Source organism: Oncorhynchus clarkii, chromosome 4, assembly GCF_045791955.1.
Source record: "Oncorhynchus clarkii lewisi isolate Uvic-CL-2024 chromosome 4, UVic_Ocla_1.0, whole genome shotgun sequence".
Classification (NCBI taxonomy): domain Eukaryota; kingdom Metazoa; phylum Chordata; class Actinopteri; order Salmoniformes; family Salmonidae; genus Oncorhynchus; species Oncorhynchus clarkii.
In genome coordinates this window covers 19250289-19277660 of record NC_092150.1, presented here as the reverse complement: position 1 = coordinate 19277660, position 27372 = coordinate 19250289, and the positions used below count along the sequence as shown (strand labels likewise).

At 46.0% G+C, this 27372-nt stretch overlaps 1 protein-coding gene across 2 annotated transcripts in view; it reads left to right on the top strand.

Moving 5' to 3' along the window:
• Positions 1 to 2373: 2373 nt before the first annotated feature.
• Positions 2374 to 27372, top strand: part of LOC139406546 (transducin-like enhancer protein 4) — an 83722-nt gene continuing 58723 nt past the window's right edge. Inside the window, exons 1-3 of one of the 2 annotated variants that reach the window (XM_071149242.1) lie at positions 2374 to 3162; positions 13523 to 13620; positions 17451 to 17514. In XM_071149242.1, coding sequence (XP_071005343.1) covers positions 3139 to 3162; positions 13523 to 13620; positions 17451 to 17514 — 186 coding nt within the window. In that variant the 5' untranslated portion in view covers positions 2374 to 3138. The remainder of the gene's footprint in view (positions 3163 to 13522; positions 13621 to 17450; positions 17515 to 27372) is intronic. The other variant, XM_071149241.1, reaches the window with a different exon arrangement.

The following is a 27372-nucleotide window of genomic DNA, read 5'->3' as shown; positions in this document are numbered from 1 at the left end:
TATTCAGGTGGACTACTCAGACTAGTATTCAGGTGGACTACTCAGACTAGTATTCAGGTAGACTACTCAGACTAGTATTCAGGTGGACTACTCAGACTAGTATTCAGGTGGACTACTCAGACTAGTATTCAGGTGGACTACTCAGACTAGTATTCAGGTGGACTACTCAGACTAGTATTCAGGTGGACTACTCAGACTAGTATTCAGGTGGACTACTCAGACTAGTATTCAGGTGGACTACTCAGACTAGTATTCAGGTAGACTACTCAGACTAGTATTCAGGTGGACTACTCAGACTAGTATTCAGGTGGACTACTCAGACTAGTATTCAGGTGGACTACTCAGACTAGTATTCAGGTGGACTACTCATACAGTAAGGATTTCAATGTATTTGTTTTGTGTCTATAGATCACCATCTGACATCAATCAAGTTCATACAGTATGGTAAGATATGAATAAGAATATAATATGCAAATATGTCTTGCTTAAGTAGATTATACAGTGCAAGAGCGGGTAGGGGGGTCAATGGAGGAGGGGCTATTGATTGTTATTCTCAAACTGGACAGTTTTATCTCAATCTCTTCATTCAAAGACTCAATCATGGACACTTACTGACAGTTGTGGCTGCTTTGCGTGATGTTGTTTCTACCTTCTTGCCCTCTGTGCTGTTGTCTGTGCCCAACAATGTTTGTACCCTGTTTTGTGCTGCTACCATGTTGTTGTCATGTTGTGTTGCTACCATGCTGTGTTGTCATCTTGGGTCTCTCATTATGTAGTGTTGTGTTGTCTCTCTTGTCATGGTGTGTGTTTTGTCCTATATTTTTATCAAATCTATTTTTAATCCCAGCCCCCATCCCTGCAGGAGGCCTTTTCCCTTTTGGTAGGCTGTCATTGTAAATAATAATTTGTTATTAACTGACTTGCCTAGTTAAATAAAGGTTCAACAAAAAATAAATTAAATTGAAGTCGGATAAGGGCCATATCGACTTGACTATGGAGAATCACAAACACTGGTCAAAAACACTGGTACCACCTACAATAGCTGACCACCATACTGAGTGACCACTATACTTAGGTGTTCTCAGGTACATCTCAAGGTGCCTGTGTAGACATGAACACAGTCATCCATATTTAGCCAGCACCCAGCCCTGTTTATCCAACACCACCCAGCCAGCCATGTGTAGACTAGACAGCCCATCAGCCTATCAGCCCTGAACCCTGTGTTCCCGATCAGCTCTCCCAGGGAAACAGACTCAGAGTCATGTGAATAATTACCTGCCTAATCCCTGCAATTAGATAACTATGATTAGTGCAATCCCCTACCTGCCTGAGCGGAGGGTGAGGGAATACTTACCTCAGGGAGAGGAGGGAGGGAGGGAGAGAAATATCTAGAGGGGGGGGGCAAATGAGTTGTGGATGATGAAATGTGTGAGATGAAGAGATGGATGGATAAAGAATGAGAGAGGGGAGTGAGGGTTAGTTAGGGATATGAATAACTCCAGTTACTGACTGTAAGAGAGAAAGACTGATGTGCAGCACAGTTAGGTCCAGGTGTGTGTAATAACCTGTTATTGTGCGCTTTAGTGGACCAAATGCCTTAGTTACTGTAAACTTTTGTTCTGCTTTACTTGTTACTAGGTTACCTCTTTTTCAAGATGCTGTAAGAGTGCGTGTCCATCTGTTCTTTCCTGGTAAGAGTCTTGGAAGCGATGATAAGGGATTAATTCCTGGTTGATCAAGTTCAACAGTGAAGCCTCCCTCTGTAAACTCATCAAGCCTATAGGCAAACAGTGGGAGTACAGACTTCTGACTTTAAATAACAATCTGGGCAGAAATTACCGCTACATTATTAGTATGTCGAGAGACATTTTTCGACATTGCATGTTTAACATAGCCTATGTTTTGTGGACCCAGTTCTGTGCTGAGGATACATTTATGTACTGAAAGGACTATTTTCTTCTTGACGTTCAAATAAATACAGGGGTTTCTGTGACATCCCCCTCTCTCTCTCTCTCTCTCTGTGTCGTCAGTGTGTGTGTCGTCAGTGTTTGTGCGTGTATGAACTAGAATACTGACATACTTTTCATCTCTTCAGAATGACTAATTATGCGTTTGTGTGTTTTTGTATTTGTGTGAGTGGTTCGTTTACGAGTGTGTGTGCACTCGTATCTATAACGATAGTGTGTAAGGATGTGTCTTTCTGTTTGCGCCTGTCTCTTTGTGCATGGCTGATTGCTTTGTCCATCTGACTACAATTGAAAGGGGATCTCTATCTATCTCCGTGTCGGTGTGTCTCTATCTCAGCCGCTCCACCTTAAGGGGAGCTTTAGCAGGCTGTCTTGTTTATGTTGAAGCCAACAGGCACAATATATTACAGTCCAGGGCTCCCTGCTGAAAATCCTACTGGATCTCCTAGTGACCTGCTGTTCTTTCCTGCTTTCCTGTTGAATTATTTTATTTTTTTTAGATTAAAAGCAAAGCTCGCTCTCTATCATAGTTTTTCTCCCTCTTTTTTAAATGTTGTATTCCAACAGACAACTCAACCCTTCAGTTTAAGGTTCTGTTCTCCTATGAGAAGAAGAGGGACTGGAGGTACTGTAGATTGTAGGTGAATTTGAATGGAGGAGTGTAGTGTTTGTATCTTGTTGGAGGGGTTGGTGAAGGGACAGGAAAGGGGGTGTACTTGGGTGTAACGCTCAAGCTTCACTGCCATGTCAGTGCCTGTGGACTCCAACTGATTACAGAGCGAGAGAGGCGGAGAGAGGAAAAGAGAAAGGAGAGTGAGACTTTGGTTACACCGAGGAAACGGGAAGAAGGAAAAGGAGCCAAAGTGTTAGTGTGGGGATTTGTTTTACCGTGAGAGCTGTTTAACGGATGCACTGACAGAGCTCTCCCAGCTGTGTCGACAGGCTCCGTGTCGGACAGGGACAGACAGAGCAGAGCTGAACAGAAAGAAGAGAAGAGAGCAGGACTGGGCAAAAGGGAGGACTGCTCTCTCCAACCTTGCCTGAGACCAGACCAAAGCAGGCAGAAAGATCTGGACTGGGCTGTGTTCCTGGTGGGGCGGCAGAAGAGTGGAGGGTCAGGGGACAGGCTCTGACCTGATAATCAAACAGACTGAACATCTCTCCTGGGACCATGTACCCTCAGGGCAGGCATCCGGTAAGTCGCTCCTCTTTTTCTCTTTATCTGACTACTGCTCAGGGACAGAGATTGAGACAGGGACTACACTGAGAGGACAGAGATAGACAGGGACTACACTGAGAGGACAGAGATAGACAGGGACTACACTGAGAGGACAGAGATAGACAGGGACTACACTGAGAGGACAGAGATAGACAGGGACTACACTGAGAGGACAGAGATAGACAGGGACTACACTGAGAGGACAGAGATAGACAGGGACTACACTGAGAGGACAGAGATAGACAGGGACTACACTGAGAGGACAGAGATTGAGACAGGGACTACACTGAGAGGACAGAGATAGACAGGGACTACACTGAGAGGACAGAGATAGAGACAGGGACTACACTGAGAGTACAGAGATTGCGACAGGGACTACACTGAGAGGACAGAGATAGACAGGGACTACACTGAGAGGACAGAGACATGTAACAGTTAGGGTGTATGAAGAGAGTCCCTCTAACACACACACACACACAAGTGAAGTGAGAGTCAGCTATGCCACCCACACAACTACCTTTCAACTACCTCTCAACAGCCCCTGGGTGCAGCTGACAGGGGAAAGACAGGGGGGTGTGTGTGGTTTTACTGTCCTTGTGGGAACACTTTGCCAGTCCTCACACGGAAAAGGGTCTATTTTAGGCTTAGGGGTTAGAATTAGGGTGAGGTTTGGGGTTAAGGTTAGGGTTGAGGTTAAAGTTAAGAAAAATCAGATTTTGAATGGGAATCAATTGTTTGGATAGTAAAACAAACACTTGTGTGTGTGCGCGCTCTGTGCTGTATCTGTGTTTATGTGTCCAGGGATAGTGTGTTAGAAGGCAGTGGAAGGTATTCCCTTCAGTCCCCTCTCCCCCTACCACCCTCCTCTCATTATTTACTAAACTACAGTGTTAGGAACTGAAGAATGAAACTGGAAGAAAGGATGGGTTTGACCATACATGCGAGAGAGTCGGATGGAGAGAAACAAGGTGTAGTTATATTTATATATTTATTATTATTATTTGTTTTTTTACTACCCCCTTTTCTCCCCAATTTTCGATCTTGTTTCATCGCTGCAACTCCCCAACGGGCTCAGGAGAGGCGACGGTGGAGTCATGTGTCCACCAAAACATGACCTGCCTAACCGCGCTCCTTATTAACACCCGCCAGTTTAAGGCGGAAGCCAGCCACACCAATGTGTTGGAGTAAAACACTGGTCAACTGGAAACCGGAGTCAGCCTGCAGGAACCCGGAGTCAGCCTGCAGGAACCCGGCGCGCCACAAGGAGTCGCTAGATTGCAATGAGTCAAGTAAAGCCCCACCGGCCAAATCCTCCCCTAACCTGGACGACGCTGGGCCAATTGTGCACCGTCCTATGGGACTCCCGGTTTCGGCCGGTTGTGGCACAGCCCAGAATGAACCGGGTCTGTAGTAATGCATTTAGCACTGCGATGCAGTGCCTTAAACCGCTGGGCCACTCGGGAGGTCGAGGTCTAGTTTCTATAGTCAGATTTGTTGTCCATGTCTTTGTGTCTGGTGCAAATGGGTCAGTGATCATTTAGCTTTCAGCCTGCAATCACAGAGAATTATAGGTGACATTTTCAGAAGAGGGGGCATGTGAAATCAATTATATGTACAGAAAGAATGCAAATCAGTGGAATAGAAGGAAGCAAGATTGAGAGAGAACCAAGGCATTGTGAATTAGAAATGGAAATGAGTAGGAGATCACACTGGAAATAGGACTATAGTCCAGTCACAGTTCAGAGCTTTTGTTCAGAGTTGTACAGTGTTTGTGATAAAGTTCGGTCCCAGATTGAGCCAACCTTAACAGATCGATCAATACGTACTGCTGCTGCCAGTGTAATGGGATCTACAGCACAGAGTGAGGATGCAAGGAACGTGTGCATGCGTGTGAGCTTGAGAGAGAACGAGGAAAAGAGGGTGACTGTGTAGACTTTGAAATAGCCCCCTGTACCTATTACTGTCAAGAGACTAGTTTCTTTGCGTCTCATTTTCCAAAGGTAGTCATGTTTTGTGTGTATCCCAAGCCTCATCTTGTTATATTATTAATATCCTATGAATTAATGTCTTCTTTTGTATCAAATGAACATATCAATGTCCAGATCATTTAAACGTTAGACTCACTGGACTTGACTAGCGGTATCTGTATAAATCCTGTATGCACCATCAGAGACAATATAAAGAGGAGGAAGGGCCTCTATCTCCCCTGTCACTCACAATGTCACTGGCCTTTTGAAATGACAAGTAACTGAAAACATAAACCACATAGACATGGCAACAGCACTGTGTTGTGTTGACTCCTGGAGCAGAACAGAGACATTGTTATCTGTTCAGTGGTCCTCCTAAAGGGTTAAACCCAGGGCTGATTTACAAGGCAAACAGAAACATAATTGGTTCCACTGGATTCTTGTGGCTAGTGTTATCTGAAGTGAGGGACTGCTCTGTGAACTAGGGTTGGGTGATGTCAATCTTTGTCACGTGATTATGTACTCATGAAACATTGTGATATACCATGGTATAGCCCGCTATTGTCCCCCCCCCCCCCCCCCCCCCTCCCGAAACAAGTTTTTAAAAGATCCCACCGTGAGCTTGCATGCTATGAGAGGGATGAGATAAATCCCTACATTGACAAAATATATTTAGTGGATCTGTGGCACGAAAGAAGTGTGTGTGTGTGTGTGTGTGTGTGTGTGTGTGTGTGTGTGTGTGTGTGTGTGTGTGTGTGTGTGTGTGTGTGTGTGTGTGTGTGTGTGTGTGTGTGTGTGTGTGTGTGTGTGTGTGTGTGTGTGTGTGTGTGTGTGTGGGCATGTCTGTGTGTGCCGAAGCGTGCAGGTAGAGCGAGTGACACAGTCAAAGAGCCTCGCTGGCTGTGCATCGTGCAATGGGTTGTAAATCATCATGGGCTGCAGACAGAGCAAGCTACTCTGCTGTCCTCCGAACTGGATAATAATAAACTGATTTGCATTTTTGCCTAATCCTCTCTTATTAGGCTACTAGTCCTTGAAGGTAGGTTGGCATTGCTAGAGTAATATGAAAATAGGGCCAGGCCAACTAGGTTACAAGTCATTTTATTTCATGTTTTGATTTTTCCATGTTGGTATTGTTCGCTCAATGTCACTTATTTGTCATTTTAGAATAAAGTTGTGATTGAAAATAGCATAGACTCTGACTTACATAATTGTTCCCATTTTAAATGCAACAAATTTAGGACATTAAACACAGAATATTTATGAAATACTTTCATAATTTAATTTGTCTTAATGCTTTTATGTTATTTAAATGATTAGGATTAGGCTTTTGGCATTTAAGAAAGAAACATTTGCGGTCTTGCATCAATGCATTTTATGTCATAATAGATGTTTCTATCTTGCTATTGTTTGTTCTATCTCTCTCATTATTACATTAAGCCTACCATATTTGTAGGTTGTTCAAAAACAACGTAAAAGGTACTACAAACAGGATTTGTATTTTTTCATTGTAATTTTCGAAAATGTCCATAATATATCTGCAGTAATAGTGGAATGATAGTGTTTCACAGTATCACTTTCCTGCCAGTGTTGTGATATTCGCCTATTGCCGGCTTCTGCTGTCAAAATAGGAAAGCTGTGCAGTGTGGCCAACTTAGCGACCTAGTCGCTATATTTAGCAAGTATTCAGACCCCTCTAGCGACACATTTTCAAAAAAGCGACTAGCGACAAATCTAGCGACTTTTGGAGACTCTGACATGAAAGCACTGTGCCAAAGCACTCACAGGCGGCCCAGTCCTCGCGCAGCAGTCCCTCCCAGCTGCAGTCAGAGCAGGAGATGTTCACCCCTCCACGTTCAGACTGCAAATGAATCGCTCATGCGGGGAGCCGTCGCTGGCTGATCCCGTCCTGGCTTACATTCAGGGTGGTACGTAAATGTAAAAATCTAAACTAAAAAACTAAAAATTATAAAGCAAATAAAAAACTATGTAACTCTTCCAGAGTGTCTCTTTTGGGTCACTTTTGCCTGTCCCAAGCCCGGATAAAGGAGGAGGGTTGGAATTGTGACATAAAAAAAAACAAGAATCGACAGAAGAAAGTTCATTTGTAGTTCTAAACATATTTAGGGTGTTTTTTACTCACTTTTTGTCTCTCCCACAACGTTATTTCTCTCTCCTACAGCGTCCATCACAGTTACGTGTACATGGCCAAGTAAGCAAATTAGGCGATGATGTCATTTAGCGACTTCTAGAAACTTTTAGGACAGCCAATAGCTACTTTCCCGACTGAGGAGTTGGCAACACTGAAGCTGTGTTATCTAGTGGAAACTGGGGAAGGGGCCAATGTAGAAATCATTGTCATTTCCTGGTTGCTAAAAATCTACAGAGTTTGTTAAATTTCTGTTTCTGTGAGGAAAAAAAGCACTAAATAGTGTGGGGAATCATTGTACCATCTAAATCACTGTGAAATATATTTTCAATAACTAAAAATATTGTTTTTACATCTGTTTTAATAAAACTGGTGGACGAAACCGAAAGTATTAACTGAAGCGTGAGTCTCCACCATGTTATGATGAAATGGGATGCGGGGGAGATTTGTTTTGAATGCAGCCTTGTGTTCTTGCAATTCACATATCTTACACATGGGGGAGAATTCTATATGTAGCAACTTTTAAAACTTTCTGAGAGATTCATTGTTTGACCATGGAATCATGATCATCCACTACTGGAGAGAGAGAGGAAAAACTAGAACATATGCCTACATTTTTCTCTTGCACTCTGTAAATATAATATATTAATTGAATTGGGCTATAGGAATATAGACAATTTAATCAGACTGTCACCCATGCACTGCGTGAGGCTAGTCAAATTGAAATGTATCGTCTGTCACATCACAATGTCGTCACCATTGGCGATGGCTGTCAATCATCCTCAATAGACGATACTATCGTAATATCGCCCACCCTACTGTGAATCTCCACCCGCCCAGGCCAAGAACAATAAAACCAGGCTGTGAATGTCACGCCCAGATTTTCCGCAGTTACCAAACACACATTTCCAACCGCCGCAGCAAGAGCCATGGGAGGCAGACCTGAGAGTGGACAGATGGTGGGATGGACACCGTCCTTATCTACATAGACAGAGTAGGTAGCACACGACCACTGCTACCCCCCTAATGAGTTTAAAGTTAGTGGTATGGTAGGTCATCTGGTAATCTTTGTGTTAAAGCTGAAGTCTACTTTGAGGTCTGTGAAACACTAGCTGATTCTCAGTGCATCCACTGACTAGACCACTCTGTCTTTACCTGTAGGGACGCACAGCATGGACTGAAATGAACATAGCATTACACGATGTTGAACACAGAGGAATCCTTGTTGTTTACATATTGTTGCTGGTGCAGTTGAGTTTTTTTTGTTGTTGGATGGAGCAGGCTTCGGTGGTGGACATTAGCTCCTGCACACTTAGCCTGAGTGTGTGTGTGTTGACTGAACGACCCCCCCCCCTCCAGAGACTGTTGTGATAGTTGTCTGGAGAGAGTTGATCTGGCCCTGGACTGATCCTGATCTCATGGAAGTAGACTCACAGAGGAGCGGACTTACCGCAGGCAGACAGGGTCCGATGTGTGTATATGGCAGAGAGCTTGCTACTAACTGCTCACCAGGGTGCCAATGTTACAGCTGTGTGTGTGTGTGTGTGTGTGTGTGTGTGTGTGTGTGTGTGTGTGTGTGTGTGTGTGTGTGTGTGTGTGTGTGTGTGTGTGTGTGTGTGTGTGTGTGTGTGTGTGTGTGTGTGTGCAACTCTACATTCTGTTCTCTGGCAGAGCTGGAGTGGCAGCAGAACAGTTCATACTCCCCGTGACTATTCAGGATCGGCAGAGAGTAGATTTTCACAAACTGTGCTTTTTAGTATTAGTAATCTCTCATCTGCCTAGTAAATCTAGCCTTAAGTCTGGCCTCTGTGTTCCACCTCCTGACCATTAGGCCCATATTAATACTCTAGCTTGGGGCTGTGTGTACTGGGTCTGGTCTCACTTCTCTGCATCTCTCAGGGTAACACTTTGTTTTTACAGCCAAGTAAACAAACCAACGCCAAATATCTGGCTGCACAAATCACATATGTTCCCTTAATTAGGTTAGGGTGAGTGGTGGTGTGCGTGCGTTAGCTCTCTCTTGCTTTTAGGTGGTTTTCCTCTGCATACATCTGTATTGTGGAGCTTGTTGTTCTGTTTGCACCTCAGGATTTTAATGAAATACAGGTATGTCATGGATATTTTCTGGCAGATGTAACCATCAACTTTATCCATACTGTTACCTGTTTACATTTCTGATAACAAGCTGGTTCTTATGAAGTCAAGTATGAACACATCAATCCAAATGAACTGTGCTCTCCAATCCTAACGCTCATTCTCCCCTCAGTCAAAGCCTTTGTTGTTTTTTTATGAAAAGAGCTGATCTGACCAAATTTTGGATCCACTCCAAGCCCTCTTTTCACTGCCAATCCCTCCATTTCTAATCCAGTATTGTATAGCAGTGGCTTTTGCTTCACACCACAATGTCAGAGAGGAGAGAGGGGGACAGAAGAGATGGAGACATCAGACCGAGAGGAGAGAGGAGGACAGAAGAGATGGAGACACCAGACCAAGAGGAGAGAGGAGGACAGAAGAGATGGAGACATCAGACCGAGAGGAGAGAGGGGGACAGAAGAGATGGAGCACCAGACTGAGAGGAGAGAAGAGGACAGAAGAGATGGAGACACCAGACCGAGAGGAGAGAGGGGGACAGAAGAGATGGAGCACCAGACTGAGAGGAGAGAGGAGGACAGAAGAGATGGAGACATCAGACTGAGAGGAAAGAGGAGGACAGAAGAGATGGAGACACCAGACCAAGAGGAGAGAGGAGGACAGCCAGAGGAGAGGAGAAAGAGTGGAGGGAAAAATAAAAAGAGAGAACAGGAGTGATGTGGAGGACACACCCACCCACACACACAAACAAACATACACACACGTCCCCTACACCCAAGATCACATTAACACTTCCCTTCTACACTTGGTACTCTTCATCTATTCATGTGCCTTTACCCTAAATATTTCACCAGCAAATTATTATTTCATGCCCCTCTGAACATCTCTCTCCCCAGGCCTGTCTGAAACAGAGAGACAGAGAGTGAGTGAGAAAGACAGAGAGAGAGCAAGAGAGGGAGACGGAAAGAGAAAGATTGAGGGAGAGAGGGAGCGGGCGGGGTGGCAGAACAGAAAGTGTGCCACAGAGCAGACAGACGCTCTGCAGTCCCGATCAGTCCCAGACCCACATCTGTTTCAGCCCAGAAACAGCGGCCTAAATCAAATGTTTCCCCCAGTGATTGATGGACAGATTAGGGGGGGGTGATGAGAGGACGGATGGAGGGAGGGCTGTGGCCCTGCTGCTGGCTCTGTACTGTTATGTGATCTCCTAGCCCAGTCTCTCACCCCCCCCCCCCCCCCCACCCATGGATAATCCTTCTAAATTCTCGGCTCAACTTGCTCCAGTTCCAGCTCCTCTAAATTGTGATTGAATGCTGGCCTGTCTGTCTACCCCCTCCCTCCTCTCCTAGATTAACCAGATCTGTTTGGTGTTTCAGGATCCCCCATGCTGTGTGACACCACCAGGGCCCAACTGAGCCACACTGAGAGAGAGGAGAGGAGACTCCCCCCTCACTCCCCCCACTCCCCCAGGATGCTCTGAGACCAGAACACGCTGGGTCTGTAGTTATATCACTCACAACCTGACCCATACAGAAAACCGGTCTGCATTGAGGAATGTGTTATTGTGAGTGCTGATGTAAAATGGCAGTAGTCGGTCTGGAATGTAGTCTGTGGTGGTCCACTGTCTAGTGGTCAGAGGATTTGTTAGGCCATCTCTTCTCTACTGCAGTCTATCCCCCTCGCTCCCCCCGCCCCTGTGTGTGTGTCAGACCAGTGTGGTAGGAATGAAGGTCAGTGGGGCCCTGTCGGCAGCCGCCCCTCCCCCACCGGGGTTGTGTACTGAGTTGAGGCCGTTGGTCCAGGAAACCGCCACAGCACTAGGCACAAACTGAGCTGCACAACCCGCAGCTTAATTACTGGAAAGCCCAAAGAGTGTCTGACCTCCACCATTAGCCTAATTGAAATTTAATTGAATTTCCTTGTCTAGACTAATTAAGCTCCTACTGAAACCTGCAATCTTTTAGCCGCCTAGTTAGCCTCTGGACAGACAGGATTCGCACCCTATTCTGTGGAAAGAAAGCGTGAGGAAAAAGGGGGAGAGAAGTTAGAGGGTAAAGAGGTGGAGCGGAAAAGGGCAAAGGGGAGAGGTCTGGTATTGGCTCTCAGGGGTGGGGGTGGTGAGATGGAGTGAGGGAATGAGGAGGGAGAGAGAGATGGACAGATAGAGTTGTGCAGACTAAAGTCCGGTCAGGGCGTGTGAGGTGAAGTATTACAAGCATTTCGCTACACCTGCAATAACATCTGCTAAATGTGACAAATAACGTTTGTTTGGATTTGAAGCAGCCTATGCCACTGATCTGGAGCATGTGGTTGAATAACACTGACATGCATTATCTTTTTAGCCTCAGTTGTGTGCATGCATTTGTGTGTGCATGTGTCCCAGGCTTTTTGTGCGTAGCCCCCATTTAGCACAAGGGCTTGTTGCGTGTCAGCTCAGCGCGCGTGTGTGTACGCACCTGTTTGTATGTTTCAGTAGTATGTTCCTCCTTCACGACACTTCCATCCCCTCAGCTATAAAGTGCCCAAGAAAGGGAATGGAACTGAACTAAATGATTACCGACCCATAGCACTCAACCCCGTCACCGTGTGGTGCTTTGAGAGGCTCGGCAATGACCACATCACCTCCTCCCTCCCTGACACACTCGACCCTCTCCAATTCACCTACCGCCCAGACAGATCCACGGACGACGCAATCGCCATTTCACTGCACACTACCCTCACCCACCTGGAGAAAAGGAATGCATATGTGAGGACACTGTTCATCGACTACAGCGTAGTGCCCTCTAAGCTCACGGCCCTGGGACTGAACTCCCTATGCAGCTGGGTCCTGACGCGCCACCCCCAGATGGTGAATGTAGGCAACATTAACTCCTCCACACTGATCCTCAACGTGGGGGCCCCACAAGGTTGCGTCCTATGTCCCCTCCTGTACTCCCTGTATACCCACAACTGCGTGGCCTCACACAGGTCGAACTCCATCAATCATCAAGTTCGCTGATGACTCGACAGTAGTAGGCCTGATTATCAGCAATGACGAGACAGCCTACAGGGAGGAGGTAGGCACTCTGGCGGCTTGGTGCCAGGTATACAACCCTCGCTCAACGTCAGCAAAACAAAGGGGCTGATTGTGGACGTCAGGAAGAACCAGGCTGGGCACATCCCGATCCTCATCAATGGCAGCCCTGCCATGGAGACGGTCAAAAGTTTCAAGTTCAGGAGGCTGAAGAAATTTGACCTGTCTCCGAGGGCCCTCAGTGTTCTACAGGCGCACCATCAAGAGCATACTGTTAAGCTGCAACACAACCGCCGCTAACCATAAGGTGCTACAGAAGGTGAAACGCTCAGCCGAACGCACCATTGGGTGCACACTGCCTGCCTTCCAGGACACCTTCAACACCAGGTGTCGCAGGAAGGCCAAGAAGATAATCAGGGACCCGATTCACCCGAGCCACGGACTGTTCATCCCACTTCCATAACTCAGACGCAGGCAGTGCAGGAGCATCATGGCAAAAACGGAAAGACTGGCCAATAACTTCTACCCCCAGACCATAAGGCTGCTGAATAGCCACCACTAGTCAGCTACCTAGTCCTCCCCCCACCCTCTATCCGGTTATATTGCCCTGCCTTTAAAACAACATCCCTGCTGTGTTTGTGTTCCCCCAACTACACAGCGAGGGGAACAACACCTAAAGTGCTTCAGACAGGCTTCAGGGGGGGCAGGGTTCTCCTGGGGGGCGTTTGTTGAGATTCTTTGCTTTTAGCAGGTGAAAGACAGTGCCGTTTTAATGTTTGTGATTCACCATGAGTTATTCAGTTGACGTTTTCCCTTCTCAGTGCTTTGTAGGCAAGAATACATTAGCAAAAAGCATCCTAGCAGAGGAGAGGGAGGAGAGGAGAGGCAAGAGAGAGATATGCTAATGTGAGAGGGAGAGGGAGACAGTCATTAGGAGAGAAAGAGGAGGAGGAAAGGGAAGAGAAGAAGAGGGTGGATGGAGAGAAAAGAGTGAGAGAGTGTTTGTGAAAGAGGGGTGCGGAGCGATAAAGAGAGCAAGGACAATGTTTTATGATATGTGTTGAAGTGACCTTACTCTCCCTTCTTCTTTCCTCTCCTTTCTTTTCTCTCCCCCAGGTCCCTATTCAGCCTGGTCAGTCTTTCAAATTCACAGTCCTGGAGACCCTGGACCGCATCAAGGAAGAGTTCCAGTTCCTCCAGGCTCAATACCACAGGTGCTGTATACTCACTCACCACCCTCCACCTCCACCTTATATACTATACAGATAGTATATACACACTCACCACCCTCCACCTCCCCCTTATAGACTATACAGATAGTATATCTTCGCTCACTACCCTCCACCTCCCCCTTATAGACTATACAGATAGTATATACACACCACCCTCCACCTCCCCTTTATAGACTATACAGATAGTGTATACTCACTCACTACCCTCCACCTCCCCCTGATAGACTATACAGATAGTATATACTCACTCACTACCCTCCACCTCCCCCTTATATACTATACAGATAGTATATACACACACACCACCCTCCACCTCCCCCTTATAGACTATACAGATAGTATATACTCACCACCCTCCACCTCCCCCTTATATACTATACAGATAGTATATACACACTCACCACCCTCCACCTCCCCCTTATAGACTATACAGATAGTATATCTTCGCTCACTACCCTCCACCTCCCCCTTATAGACTATACAGATAGTATATACACACCACCCTCCACCTCCCCTTTATAGACTATACAGATAGTATATACTCACACACCACCCTCCACCTCCCCCTTATAGACTATACAGATAGTATATACACACTACCCTCCACCTCCCCCTTATAGACCATGCAGATAGTATATACACACCACCCTCCACCTCCCCCTTATAGACTATACAGATAGTGTATACTCACTCACTACCCTCCACCTCCCCCTGATAGACTATACAGATAGTATATACTCACACACCACCCTCCACCTCCCCCTTATAGACTATACAGATAGTATATACACACCACCCTCCACCTCCCCCTTATAGACTATACAGATAGTGTATACTCACTCACTACCAGATAGTGTATACTCCACCTCCCCCCCCCTATAGACTATACAGATAGTATATACTCACTCACTACCCTCCACCTCCCCTTTATAGACTATACAGATAGTATATACTCACACACCACCCTCCACCTCCCCCTTATAGACTATACAGATAGTATATACTCACTCACTACCCTCCACCTCCCCCTTATAGACTATACAGATAGTATATATACACCACCCTCCACCTCCCCCTTATAGACTATACAGATAGTATATACTCACTCACTACCCTCCACCTCCCCCTTATAGACTATACAGATAGTATATCTTCGCTCACTACCCTCCACCTCCCCCTTATAGACTATACAGATAGTATATACACACCACCCTCCACCTCCCCTTTATAGACTATACAGATAGTGTATACTCACTCACTACCCTCCACCTCCCCCTGATAGACTATACAGATAGTGTATACTCACTCACTACCCTCCACCTCCCCTTTATAGACTATACAGATAGTATATACACACCACCCTCCACCTCCCCCTTATAGACTATACAGATAGTGTATACTCACTCACCACCCTCCACCTCCCCCTTATAGACTATACAGATAGTATATACACACTACCCTCCACCTCCCCCTTATAGACTATACAGATAGTATATACACACCACCCTCCACCTCCCCCTTATAGACTATACAGATAGTATATACTCACACACCACCCTCCACCTCCCCCTTATAGACTATACAGATATAGTATACTCACACACTACCCTCCACCTCCCCCTTATAGACTATACAGATAGTATATACACACCACCCTCCACCTCCCCCTTATAGACTATACAGATAGTATATACACACCACCCTCCACCTCCACCTTATAGACTATTCAGATAGTGTATACTCACTCACTACCCTCCACCTCCCCCTTATAGACTATACAGATAGTATATACTCACTCACTACCCTCCACCTCCCCCTATACAGATAGTATATACTATACAGATAGTAGTATACTCACTCACTACCCTCCACCTCCCCCTTATATACTATACAGATAGTATATACTCACTCACTACCCTCCACCTCCCCCTTATAGACTATACAGATAGTATATACTCACTCACCACCCTCCACCTCCCCCTTATAGACTATACAGATAGTATATACTCACTCACTACCCTCCACCTCCCCCTTATAGACTATACAGATAGTGTATACTCACTCACTACCCTCCACCTCCCCCTTATAGACTATACAGATAGTATATACTCGCTCACTACCCTCCACCTCCCCCTTATAGTCTATACAGATAGTATATACACACCACCCTCCACCTCCCCCTTATAGACTATACAGATAGTGTATACACACTCACTACCCTCCACCTCCCCCTTATAGACTATACAGATAGTATATACACACCAACCTCCATCTTACCCCATGCAGGCATACTGTATGTAGGCACCATCCTAATGTAAAACCCATGTATGTAACTCAAAACTCCCATCTTCAGACACACAGATATATGGATAGCGCAGACTTTTACTTCTATTCTGTGTTGATGTTTATGACATAAATTAGGCACCATACAGTGGGAAAAAAAGACTACATGGATCTCCTTCTCTGCCACTGCGCTACCTCCCGAGTGGCGCAGCGGTCTGAGGCACTGCATCTCAGTGGTGAGGTGTCACTACAGGCACCCTGGTTCGAATCCAGGCTGTAGTACGTCATTTGGAGTCCCATAGGGCGGTGCACAATTGGCCCAGCGTCGTCTGGGTTTGGCCAGTGTAGGCCGTCTTTGTAAATAAGAATTTGTTCTTAATTGACTTGCCTAGTTAAATAAAAATAAATATATGTATCTATATTTAAAAAGGAACTATAGTTGTGTGATATTGTATGTCATTAACATTAATACACAATAGAAAGGTCTGTGCTATCTGTGTGTCTGAAGATGGGAGTCTGAGGATTGTGTCCTATATGAATGTGTGTATCTCAGGGGGGAACTGCCCCTCCTCTCTCTAAAGGACTGGGGGATCCCCCTGGGAACCATTGTCACACTTCCACTGCTCCACTTATTATTCTGTGGAATATTACACGTCAGGCTTAATAATACTGCACTTGATGTATGTGAAAGCCAAGGATGGGTGCAGTGAACTATAAGGTTGATATAACACAGTCATACACAGGTCAAATGCAGGTGGTGATTCTAATCTTATCCATCATAGTCCACCTGTCACAGTGGCAGGGTGCAAGCCTGGTCCCAGTTCTGTTTGTGCTGTTTTACTGACTCCTACGCTCGATGTCACAGTGGCAGGATGCAAGCCTGGTCCCAGATCTGTTTGTGCTGTTTTACTGACTCCTACGCTCAATGTCACAGTGGCAGGGTGCAAGCCTGGTCCCAGATCTGTTTGTGCTGTTTTACTGACTCCTACGCTCTATGTCACAGTGGCAGGATGCAAGCCTGGTCCCAGATCTGTTTGTGCTGTTTTACTGACTCCTACGCTCGATGTCACAGTGGCAGGGTGCAAGCCTGGTCCCAGATCTGTTTGTGCTGTTTTACCGACTCCTACGCTCGATGTCACAGGCTAGCAGGGTGTGGTGATATTGGTCTGTTCTTCCATATCATAGCAGAGTGTCTGTTTTATCAGAGTGTTAACAGAGTAGAGTTGACCTCCAGACTGTAACCTTGGTGCTGAGAGCCCAGCTTCACACCATGAGCTGAATACTCATGGCCATAACTCTCTCGGTCACAGCAGTGAACAGTGTGTTGAAACTAGTATTGTTCTCCCACTGCAGCCTGGATCCCATCGGTCTCTCTGTCTAATTGATCTAGACCCATAACCTTTTTCAGTTTTGACACAAAGGAGAGATTCAGGTTGAGCTGCAGCAGGGTAGGTCCTGCCTTAGATCAGTTTGTTGACACGTGTGTGTGTGTGTGTGTGTGTGTGTGTGTTTTCCCTCTTTCTCTGCAGCCTGAAACTGGAGTGTGAGAAGCTGGCCAGTGAGAAGACAGAGATGCAGAGACACTACATCATGGTAAGATCTATTCTATTTCCACCAGCGTTGGTTCACAAACATCAATGAGACAACGTGGAGAGGGTAGGCCCTGTCTCTGTCTTGCTTTCCAAATATACCCCTCTCCATTACACCAACATAGGAAGCTATCTAGCCCAGGGATAGGCAACTCCAGTCCTTTTCCCCATCCCAAGCAAACACAGCTGATTTAAAGTCATTGTGTTCTAAACTAAAGATCCGGGTTAGTTGATTGTTGGAGTCAGGTGTGTTAGCTGGGTCTGGGGCAAAAGTGTGACACTAATCAGGCCCCCTGAGGACGGGAGTTGCCCGTCCCTGATTCTAGCTTGTTGAGGAGCCTCATCTTGAGTTAGGAGGATGAGACTCTCAGACTGTCCAAAAGCAGAACATGTCCCTCTCTCTGTCTCTCGCTCTCGCTCTACTCCCTCTGCAACAGCTTGAGCCCCTCCACATCAGTCTGTCTGCCTAAAGACTTGTATGTTATGTCTATGTCTTATGTCTATGTCTATGTCTGTGGAACAAACACGGTGAGGACAACCTGAATATGTTATGAACCATCTGCTGAGCAGCTCCCATTTCATCAATGAGAGAGAGAGAGAGATGGAAGAAAGTGAGTGAGAGAGACTGAGAGAAAGGGGAAGAGCAGTGCACAATGGTAGACAGACAGACACTACCTCAGACTAAGAGTATTCACACTCTTCTCTGTGACTGTGAGAGGCTGTCATTTATGGAAGATTTCACATTTGCAGGGTTTGATGGATGGTTGAGTTGGCGGTAGTTGGATAGATATGTGGGAGCCTTTACTCCAATGTGAGGAGAGACTACAGTCTACTCTGTGTTATAGACTGGGGGACAGTCAGCGACATTTGATCAACCCTCATGAATTCATATTAAATGTAAACAGCAGGAAGAAATAGGCTAAAACGTCTGTGAATGAAGCCTTTTCCATAGTGTTGGTCTCCATAGAGATGGAGGATAGCTGGGGCAGGTGCGATATACATTTACAATCTTAGAAAAAAGGGTTACAAATGCGTTCTTCGGCTGTCCCCGTTGGAGAACCCTTTTTGGTTCAAGATACACTCTTTTGGGTTCCGTGCAGAACCCTCTGCGTAAAGGGCTCTACATGGAACTCAAAAGGGTTATATCTGGAACCAAAAAGGGTTCTCCTATGGGGACAGCCGAAGAACCATTTTCGGTTCTAGATGGGACTTTTTTTTCTAAAATGTGGATATGTCTGATTTTCAACATCTCAATTGGCATTAGGTCTGAATTTGTTGCTTTTTAAACATTTTGATTGTGTGTTTTGCATCATTGTCTTGCTGCATGACCCAGCTGCGCTTCAGCTCACAGACAAATGGCCTGACATTCTCCTGTAGAATCCTCTGATACAGAGCAGAATTCATGGTTCCTTCTATTAAGGCAAGTTGTCCAGGTACTGAGGCAGCAAAGCATCCCCAAACCATCACACTACCACCACCATGCTTGACCGTTGGTACGAGGTTCTTACTGTGGAATGCAGTGTTTGATTTTCGCCAGGCATAATGGGACCCATCTCGTCCAAAAAGTTTACTCAAGTTTGCCAGGAAGCACCTGGATGATCATCAAGACTCTTGGGAGAATTTACTATGGACAGATGAGTCAAAACTTTTTGGATGACATGGGTCCCGTTATGCCTGGCGAAAACCAAACACTGCATTTCAAAGTTAGAACCTCATACCAACGGTCAAGCATGGTTTACAAATCAAATCAAATTTATAAAATACTTTTTTGCCCCACTGTATATGGATGAGCGATGCCCGAGCGGCATAGGCAAGGTGCAATAGATGGTATAAAATACAGTATATACATGTGATATGAGTAATGTAAGATATGTAAACATTATGTGGCATTATTTAAAGTGACTAGTGATCCATTTATTAAAGTGTCCAGTGATTGGGTCTCAATGTAGGCAGCAGCCTCTCTGAGTTAGTGGTGGCTGTTTAACAGTCTGATGGCCTTGAGATAGAAGCTGTTTTTCAATCTCTCGGTCCCAGCTTTGATGCACCTATACTGACCTCGGCTTCTGGATAATAGCGGGTGAACAGGCAGTGGCTCGGGTGGTTGTTGGCTTTGATATTTTTGGCCTTCCTGTGACATCGGGTGCTGTAGGTTTCCTGGAGGGCAGGTAGTTTGACCCCGGTGATGCGTTGTGCAGACCGCACCACCCTCTGAAGAGCCTTGCGGTTGTGGGTGGAGCAGTTGTTGTACCAGGCTGTGATACAATCCGACAGGATGCTCTCGATTGTGGATCTGTGGAAGTTCGTAAGGGTTTTGGGTGACAAGCCAAATTTCTGTTGCGCCTTCTTCACCACACTGTCTGTGTGGGTGGACCATTTCAGTTTGTCGTTGATGTGTACGCTGAGGAACTTAAAACTTTCCACTTTCTCCACTGCTGTCCCTTCTATGTGAATAGCGGGGTCCTCCCTATGCTGTTTCCTGAAGTCCACGATCACCTCCTTTGTTTTGTTGACATTGAGTGAGAGGTTGTTTTCATGACACCACACTCTGAGTGCCCTCACCTCCTCCCTGTAGGCTGTCTCATCGTTGTTGGTAATCAAGCCCACTACTGTTGTGCCGTCTGCAAACTTGATGATTTGAGTTGGAGGTGGAATGGCCACACAGTTGTGGGTGAGGGAATACAGGAGGGGGCTGAGCATGCACCCATGTGGGGCCCCAGTGTTGAGGGTCAGCGAGGTGGAGATGTTGTTTCCTACTTACATCACCTGGGGGCGGCCCGTCAGAAAGTCCAGGACCCAATTGCACAGGGCGTTGTTGAGGCCCAGGGCCTCCAGCTTGATGATGAGCTTGGAGGGTACTATGGTGTTGAATGCTGAGCTGTAGTCAATGAACAGCATTCTTACATAGGTAATCCTCTTGTCCAGATAGGATAGGGCAGTGTGATGGCGATTGCATCGTCTGTGAACCTGTTAGGGCGGTATGCAAACTGAAGTGGGTCGAGGATGGCTGGTAAGATGGAGGTGATATGATCCTTGACTAGTCTCTCAAAACACTTCATGATGACAGAAGTGAGTGCTACGCGGCAGTAGTCATTTAGTACAGTTATCTTTGCCATCTTGGGTACAGGAACAATGGTGGCCATCTTGAAGCATGTGGGGACAACAGACTGGGATAGGGAGCGATTGAATATGTTCGTAAACACACCAGCCAGCTGGTCTGCACATGCTCTGAGGACGTGGCTAGGGATGCTGTCTGGGCCAGCAGCCTTGCGAGGGTTAATGCGTTTAAATGTTTTACTCACATCGGCCACGGATAAGGAGAGGGGGGGCGTAGTTCTTGTTAGCGGACCGCGACGGTTGCACTGTATTATCCTCAAAGCGGGTAAAGAAGGTGTTTAGTTTGTCTGGAAGCGTGATGTCGGTGTCCGTGGTTTTCTTTTTGTAGTCTGTGATTTCCTGTAGACCCTGCCACATACCTCTCGTGTCTGAGCCGTTGAATTGGGACTCCACTTTGTATCTGTATCGGCATTTCGCTTGTTTGATTGCCTTGCGGAGGGAATAACTACGCTGTTTATATTCAGCCATATTCCCAGACCTCTTTCCATGGTTACATTTGGTGGTCGTGATGGTGGTAGTGTGATGGTTTGGGGATGCTTTGCTGCCTCAGGACCTGGATTATCCAAAACACACAATCAAGTCTACATAAAAATGGTTTAAAAGCAACTAATTATACGTTTTGGAATGGCTTAGTCAAAGTCCAGACCTAATCCCTATTGAAATGTTGTGGCAGGACTTGAAATGAGCAGGTCATGCTTGAAAACCCACAAATGTCGCTGAGTTAAAGCAGTTCTGCTTGGAATAGTGGGCCAAAATTCCTCCACAGCAATGTGAGAGACTGATGAACAACTACAGGAAGCATTTGGTTGCAGTCATTGCAGCCAAAAATGGCACAACCAGTTATTGAGTGTAAGGGGGCAATTACTTTTTCACACAAGGTATTTCGGTGTTGCATAACTTTTGAATAAATAAAATAAGTATCCATTTTTGTTAGTTATTTGTAAACTCAGGTTCCCTTTATCTAATATTAGGTTTTGGTTGAAGATCGGATAACATTCGGCATCAAAAATATGCAAAAATAGAGAAAATCACAGAGGGGGGAAATACTTTTTCACGACACTGTATATTGGTGTACATACAAGTTATGTAGAGTAGCCTATGAATGGCTGGGGTTGAGGTTAGCTCTGAGCAATGGTCTCTAACATCTGTGTCTGTGATGTCTGTAATGCCTACTGTATTAGCAGTGATCTGGAGGGAGGGAGTGTAAGGAACAGAGTGAGAAGGAGGGAGATTGAGAGGGAGGGAGAAAGGCAGGGACAGGGGCTCAGGAGTGAGAAAGGGAGAGAAAAAAAATAGAAAAGGGAAGTTGAGAGAGAGGCAGCCAGACAGAGAGAGATACAACACCAACAGAGAGAGACAGAGAATGACAAAGATAGAGTGGCTGAGATGGAAAGGCAGGAAAAGAGAGGAATAGAGAAAGAGAGCGTGAGCACAGACACGTAAATAATGGGAAGTAACAAAGTCTCAGTGGCTCCACAGTGGAGCTAACCCAGAAGGATATATTTAGGTAGTTAGACTGTAGCCTTAAGACTTGTTTGCACAGGCAGTCCAGTCTTTCTTTAGACTGCTCCTATCATTCATTATTCTGTAACTTTAAAAACCACCCGCTAATGTACTACTTCCAGGGAATGACTTACAACTCGGCTGATGATGATAATGATGATGATGTTGAGCATGGAATAGACATGAGTATTCATTTGGAGCAGCGTATTGGAATGTTGCCTCCGTAAAACGAGGTAAAAGCATAAGCAGGCAGGCAGGCAGCAGGGGGTGATGTTTTATACATTTGATTAACGCACTCTGCAGCTTTATGCATAAGCTAAACTCAGCAAAAAAAGAAATGTCCCTTTTTCAGGACCCTCTCTTTCAAAGATAATTTGTAGAAATCCAAATAACTTCACAGATCTTTATTGTAAAGGGTTTAAACACTGTTTCCCCATGCTTGTTCAATGAACCATAAACAATTAATGAACATGCACCTGTGGAACAGTCGTTAAGACACTAACAGCTTAGACTGTAGGCAATTAAGGTCCCAGTTATGAAAACTTAGGACACGAAAGAGGCCTTTCTATAAACACCAAAAGAAAGATGCCCAGGATCCCTGCTCATCTGCGTAAACGAGCCTTAGGCATACTGCAAGGAGTTATGAGGACTGCAGATGTGGCCAGGGCAATAAATTGCAATGTCCGTACCGTGAGAAGCCTAAGACAGTGCTACAGAGAGACAGGACGGACAGCTGATCGTCCTCGCAGTGGCAGAACACGTGTAACAACACCTACACAGGATCGGTACATCACACCTGCGGAACAGGTACAGGATGGCAACAACAACTGCCCGAGATACACCAGGACCGCACAATCCCTCCATCAGTGCTCAGACTGTCCGCAATAGGCTGAGAGAGGCTGGACTGGGGGCTTGTAGGCCTGTTGTAAGGCAGGTCCTCACCAGACATCACCGGCAACATTGTCGTCTATGGGCACAAACTCACCGTCGCTGGACCAGACAGGACTGTCAAAAAATGCTCTTCACTGACGAGTCGCGGTTTTGTCTCACCAGGGGTGATGGTCGGATTTGCGTTTATCATTGAAGGAATGAGCGTTACACCAAGGCCTGTACTCTGGAGCGGGATCGATTTGGAGGTGGAGGGTCCGTCATGGTCTGGGGTGGTGTTTCACAGCATCATTGGACTGAGCTCGTTGTCATGGCAGGCAATCTCAACGCTGTGCGTTACAGTTTAGACATCGTCCTCCCTCATGTGGTACCCTACCTGCAGGCTCATCCTGACATGACCCTCCAGCATGACAATGCCACCAGCCATACTGCTCGTTCAGTGCGTGATTTCCTGCAAGACAGGAACGTCAGTGTTCTGCCATGGCCAGCGAAGAGCCCGGATCTCAATCCCATTGAGCACGTCTGGGACCTGTTGGATCGGAGGGTGAGGGCTGGGGCCATTCCCCCCCAGAAATGTCCGGGAACTCGCAGGTGCATTGGTGGAGGAGTGGGGTAACATCTCACAGCAATAACTGGCAAATATGGTCCATGAGGAGGAGATGCAATGTAGTTCTTAATGCAGCTGGTGGCCACACCAGATACTGACTGTTACTTTTGATTTTGACTCCCCCTTTGTTCAGGGACACATTATTCAATTTATGTTAGTCACATGTCTGTGGAACTTGTTCAGTTTATATCTCAGTTGTTGAATCTTGTTATGTTCATACAAATATTGTAATGTTAAGTTTGCTGAAAATAAACACAGTTGACAGTGAGGACGTTTCTTTTTTATGGAACCCGTCTCTGTTAGATATGGAAGCCGTCTCTGTTCGTCTTCTGTGGTAGTCTACAGAGACATGGACATACACACACGAGAGGGTGTCTGCGGGCGCCTTGTTTCTGGTTGTTGTATTTATAATTCATGGGGCTCAGATTTCACAGCTCTCCTGAAATTTGTGTATTTGCAGCCATTTTTATCCCAATATCAAATCATTTCTGGGTAATAATTAAGCACCTTGCTGTGATTGTTTTCAATTAAAATGGTAAAAAAAAGGGTCCTCCAGAGTGGCGCAGCAGTCTAAGGCATTGCAGTGCTTGATGTGTCACTACAGATCTGGATTCGATCCTGGGCTGTGTCGCAGCCGGCCGTGACCGAGAGACACATTTGGTCCAGCATCGTCCGGGTTAGGAGAGGGTTTGGCTGGCCGGGATGTCCCAACACACTCTAGCGACAACTGTGGCAGGCCGGGCCCATGCACGCTGACACGGTCGCCACGTGTACTGTGTTTCCTCCGACACATTGGTGCGGCTGGTTTCCGGGTTAAGCGAGCAGTGTGTCAAGAACCAGTGCGACTTGACAGGGCAATGTTTTGGATGACGCATGGCTCTCGTCCTTCGCCTCTCCCAAGTATGTATGTGAGTTGCAGTGATGGAATAAGACTGTAACTACCAATTTGGAGATCACAAAAAATTGGGGAGAAAAAAGGGTAAAAAGTTGTAAAAAATATATAAAAATAAACAAAAATAGCTTTTTAGAAAAGGGCAATTTCTCAAGCAACAAAATTCAGGCAGGCTTTTCAAAAGGCATTATCATAATTTTCACAATTTCTCAGTATTATTCCAACCTCAAAACACAGGAAAATCACATTTTTGGCTGCTCTGGGCCTAAATAAGACCACATTGTTTCACTGTCTGATCAGAGAATGAGAGGTATCTGTCAGTGTCAGGTCTGAGACAGAAGAGGTTGGCATGTGTCTGTGTCATTTCTGTAGGTTTTATGAGTGTGTTTGTGTGTGTGTTTAGTATTTGTGTGTAGTGTTTCAGTTTGGAATAGAGGGGGTCTGCAGGGTTCCAGTTTTAATGACCATCCATGTGGTCACATGCACTATAACCCTGTGTGTTCATGTGTGTTTGCGTGCTATACATCCCCGCAGGGGGAGGGGTGTTTGTGAGGGGGGTGGATTAATGCACTACTCTCAGCCGCTTACTCCACCCCCAGCTTATCTGTCTGATTCAGCCTGACAAACTGTGCTCTCTTCAGGAACATTACAGTCACAGATTGCGAAAGAGAGATGGAAAGAGGGAGATGGAGAGAGAGATTGAGTATCAGAAGAGGGGAGGGGAGGAAGGAGAGAACCAGGGCAGAGGTGGAGGCGGAGAGGGGAAGGGATGAGGATAGAATTGTAAAAGGAATGCACCCTGGTAAGCTAACCGTTTCTATGACATATGACAGTGCAAGCTGAGGATTTAGGGAGAAAAAAAGGGTCCAGGAGGATTGTGATTTAAGAGTCTTCAACCTGCCTCGACTGTCTGGTAACATGTAGGAACACAGCAGAACACACATCTTTACAAAGATTGGCTGCTGGTGGCTCTATCAACATTTGTCAGCAGAATACCACCCTGCATCCCACTGTTGGCTTGCTTCTGAAGTTAAGCAGTGTTGGTCCTGGATGGGAGACCAGATGCTGCTGGAAGTGGTGTTGGAGGGCCAGTAGGAGGCACCCTTTCCTCTGGTCTAAGAAAATATATCTTGTGTAGGGTGCTGTCTTTCGGATGGGATATTAAATGGGTGTCCTGACTCTCTCTGGTCACTAAAGATCTCATGGCACTTATTGTAAGACCCTGGGGTCCTGGCTAAATTCCCAATCTGGCTCTCATACCATCACAGTCCCCATAATCATCCCCAGTTTACAGTTGGCTCATTAATCTCTCCCCTGTAACTATTCCCTAGGTCGTTGCTGTAAATGAGAATGTGTTCTCAGTCAACTTACCTGGTCAAATAAAAATATGCCCCTCATACTCTAGGCCCAATGAGAATGGCTACTCCAAGGTCAATCCATTTTGGTTGGGATTTGGTCGTATTTCTCCAACTCTGATTATGAACCAAGAAGTAAAGACTTTCTATCTACTTTTAGTTATTTCTCTATGTGGAGTTTACAGAGCTAAAAGTCAGATCTCACCAGTCTTAAGAACATGTGAGTAAAGCTTGCTAATGAATGTATTAATATACTGATGGTATCTGTTGGTGTGGGAGGAGAGAGAGAAGTGGAGAGACAGGCACCACATGAGGGATGCTGATAAACAATGCAGTCTACGTGAACGCACGCATGCACACCCACACACATACCATTTAGCCAAATCACCTTGGATTAGATGCACTCCACAGATCATCTTCTTAAGTCTGGAGATTTAACAGAATAGTAAAGACACAGGCTGGCTGGCTGGTGAGACACTTTGACACTCACGCAACATGATGAGTCACTGAAATGGAGGAAGGGCAAACGAGAGCGCAAACACTCTGAGAGAGAGAGAGAGAGAGAGAGAGAGAGAGAGAGAGAGAGAGAGAGAGAGAGAGAGAGAGAGAGAGAGAGAGAGAGAGAGAGAGAGAGAGAGAGAGAGAGAGAGAGAGAGAGAGAGAGAGAGAGAGAGAGAGAGAGAGAGAGAGAGAGAGAGAGAGAGAGAGAGAGAGAGAGAGAGAGAGAGAGAGAGAGAGAGAGAGAGAGAGAGAGAGAGAGCGAGCTGGTTGAGTGAAATGAAGTACTGACTGCTCAATACGTTGGTTGCTCAGATGACTGTGAGTGTTATAGAAAGGAATAGAAAGACGGAGTGGGGGTGATGTTGTTGATGGTTTAGGACTATCACATGACTAGAGATTAGTTAGCCAATGATTTGCTTATGGTAGTCCATCGTATCTGATGATGACTTCCACTTCTGAGTTAACAGTGAATTCTTTGACTGTGGAGTCCAATCTGAGATTCACAAACTGTATTGCAGATGGGGAATATGCAGTCTGTGTTGGCGGGGGGCAGGCATGGTTGTTTGTCTCCTGAGCTGTTTTTGCTGTCTCTTTGTGCTCCTCTCCTCCTCCCACCTCTGTTCACCGGTCTGGCAGAGCTGCCGCCAGGTGGAATGGTCGACAGCAGCCTCCTCCAGGTCTGTGGATTTGATGTTGCATTGCTTCAGCAATGTTTTTAGCTGGTCCTTGTAGTGCTTCATCTGCCCCCCTGCAGATCGCCGGTCAAGATGTATCTGGCCGTACAGGATTTTCGCTGGCAAGCGCTCCTGAGACATTCTAATGAAATGCCTAAGCTTGCGCAGTTGGTGCTGGGTGACCATGGCCTCCATGCTCTTGCAGTTGGTCTTAGCAAGTATTTCTGTATGGGGCACACGGTTGCACCAGGTGATTCCCAGAATGTCTTATGTGGAATCGCTCAATCTGTTTGTTGTGGCGACTGTAAATGGCCCAGTTTTCACAGCT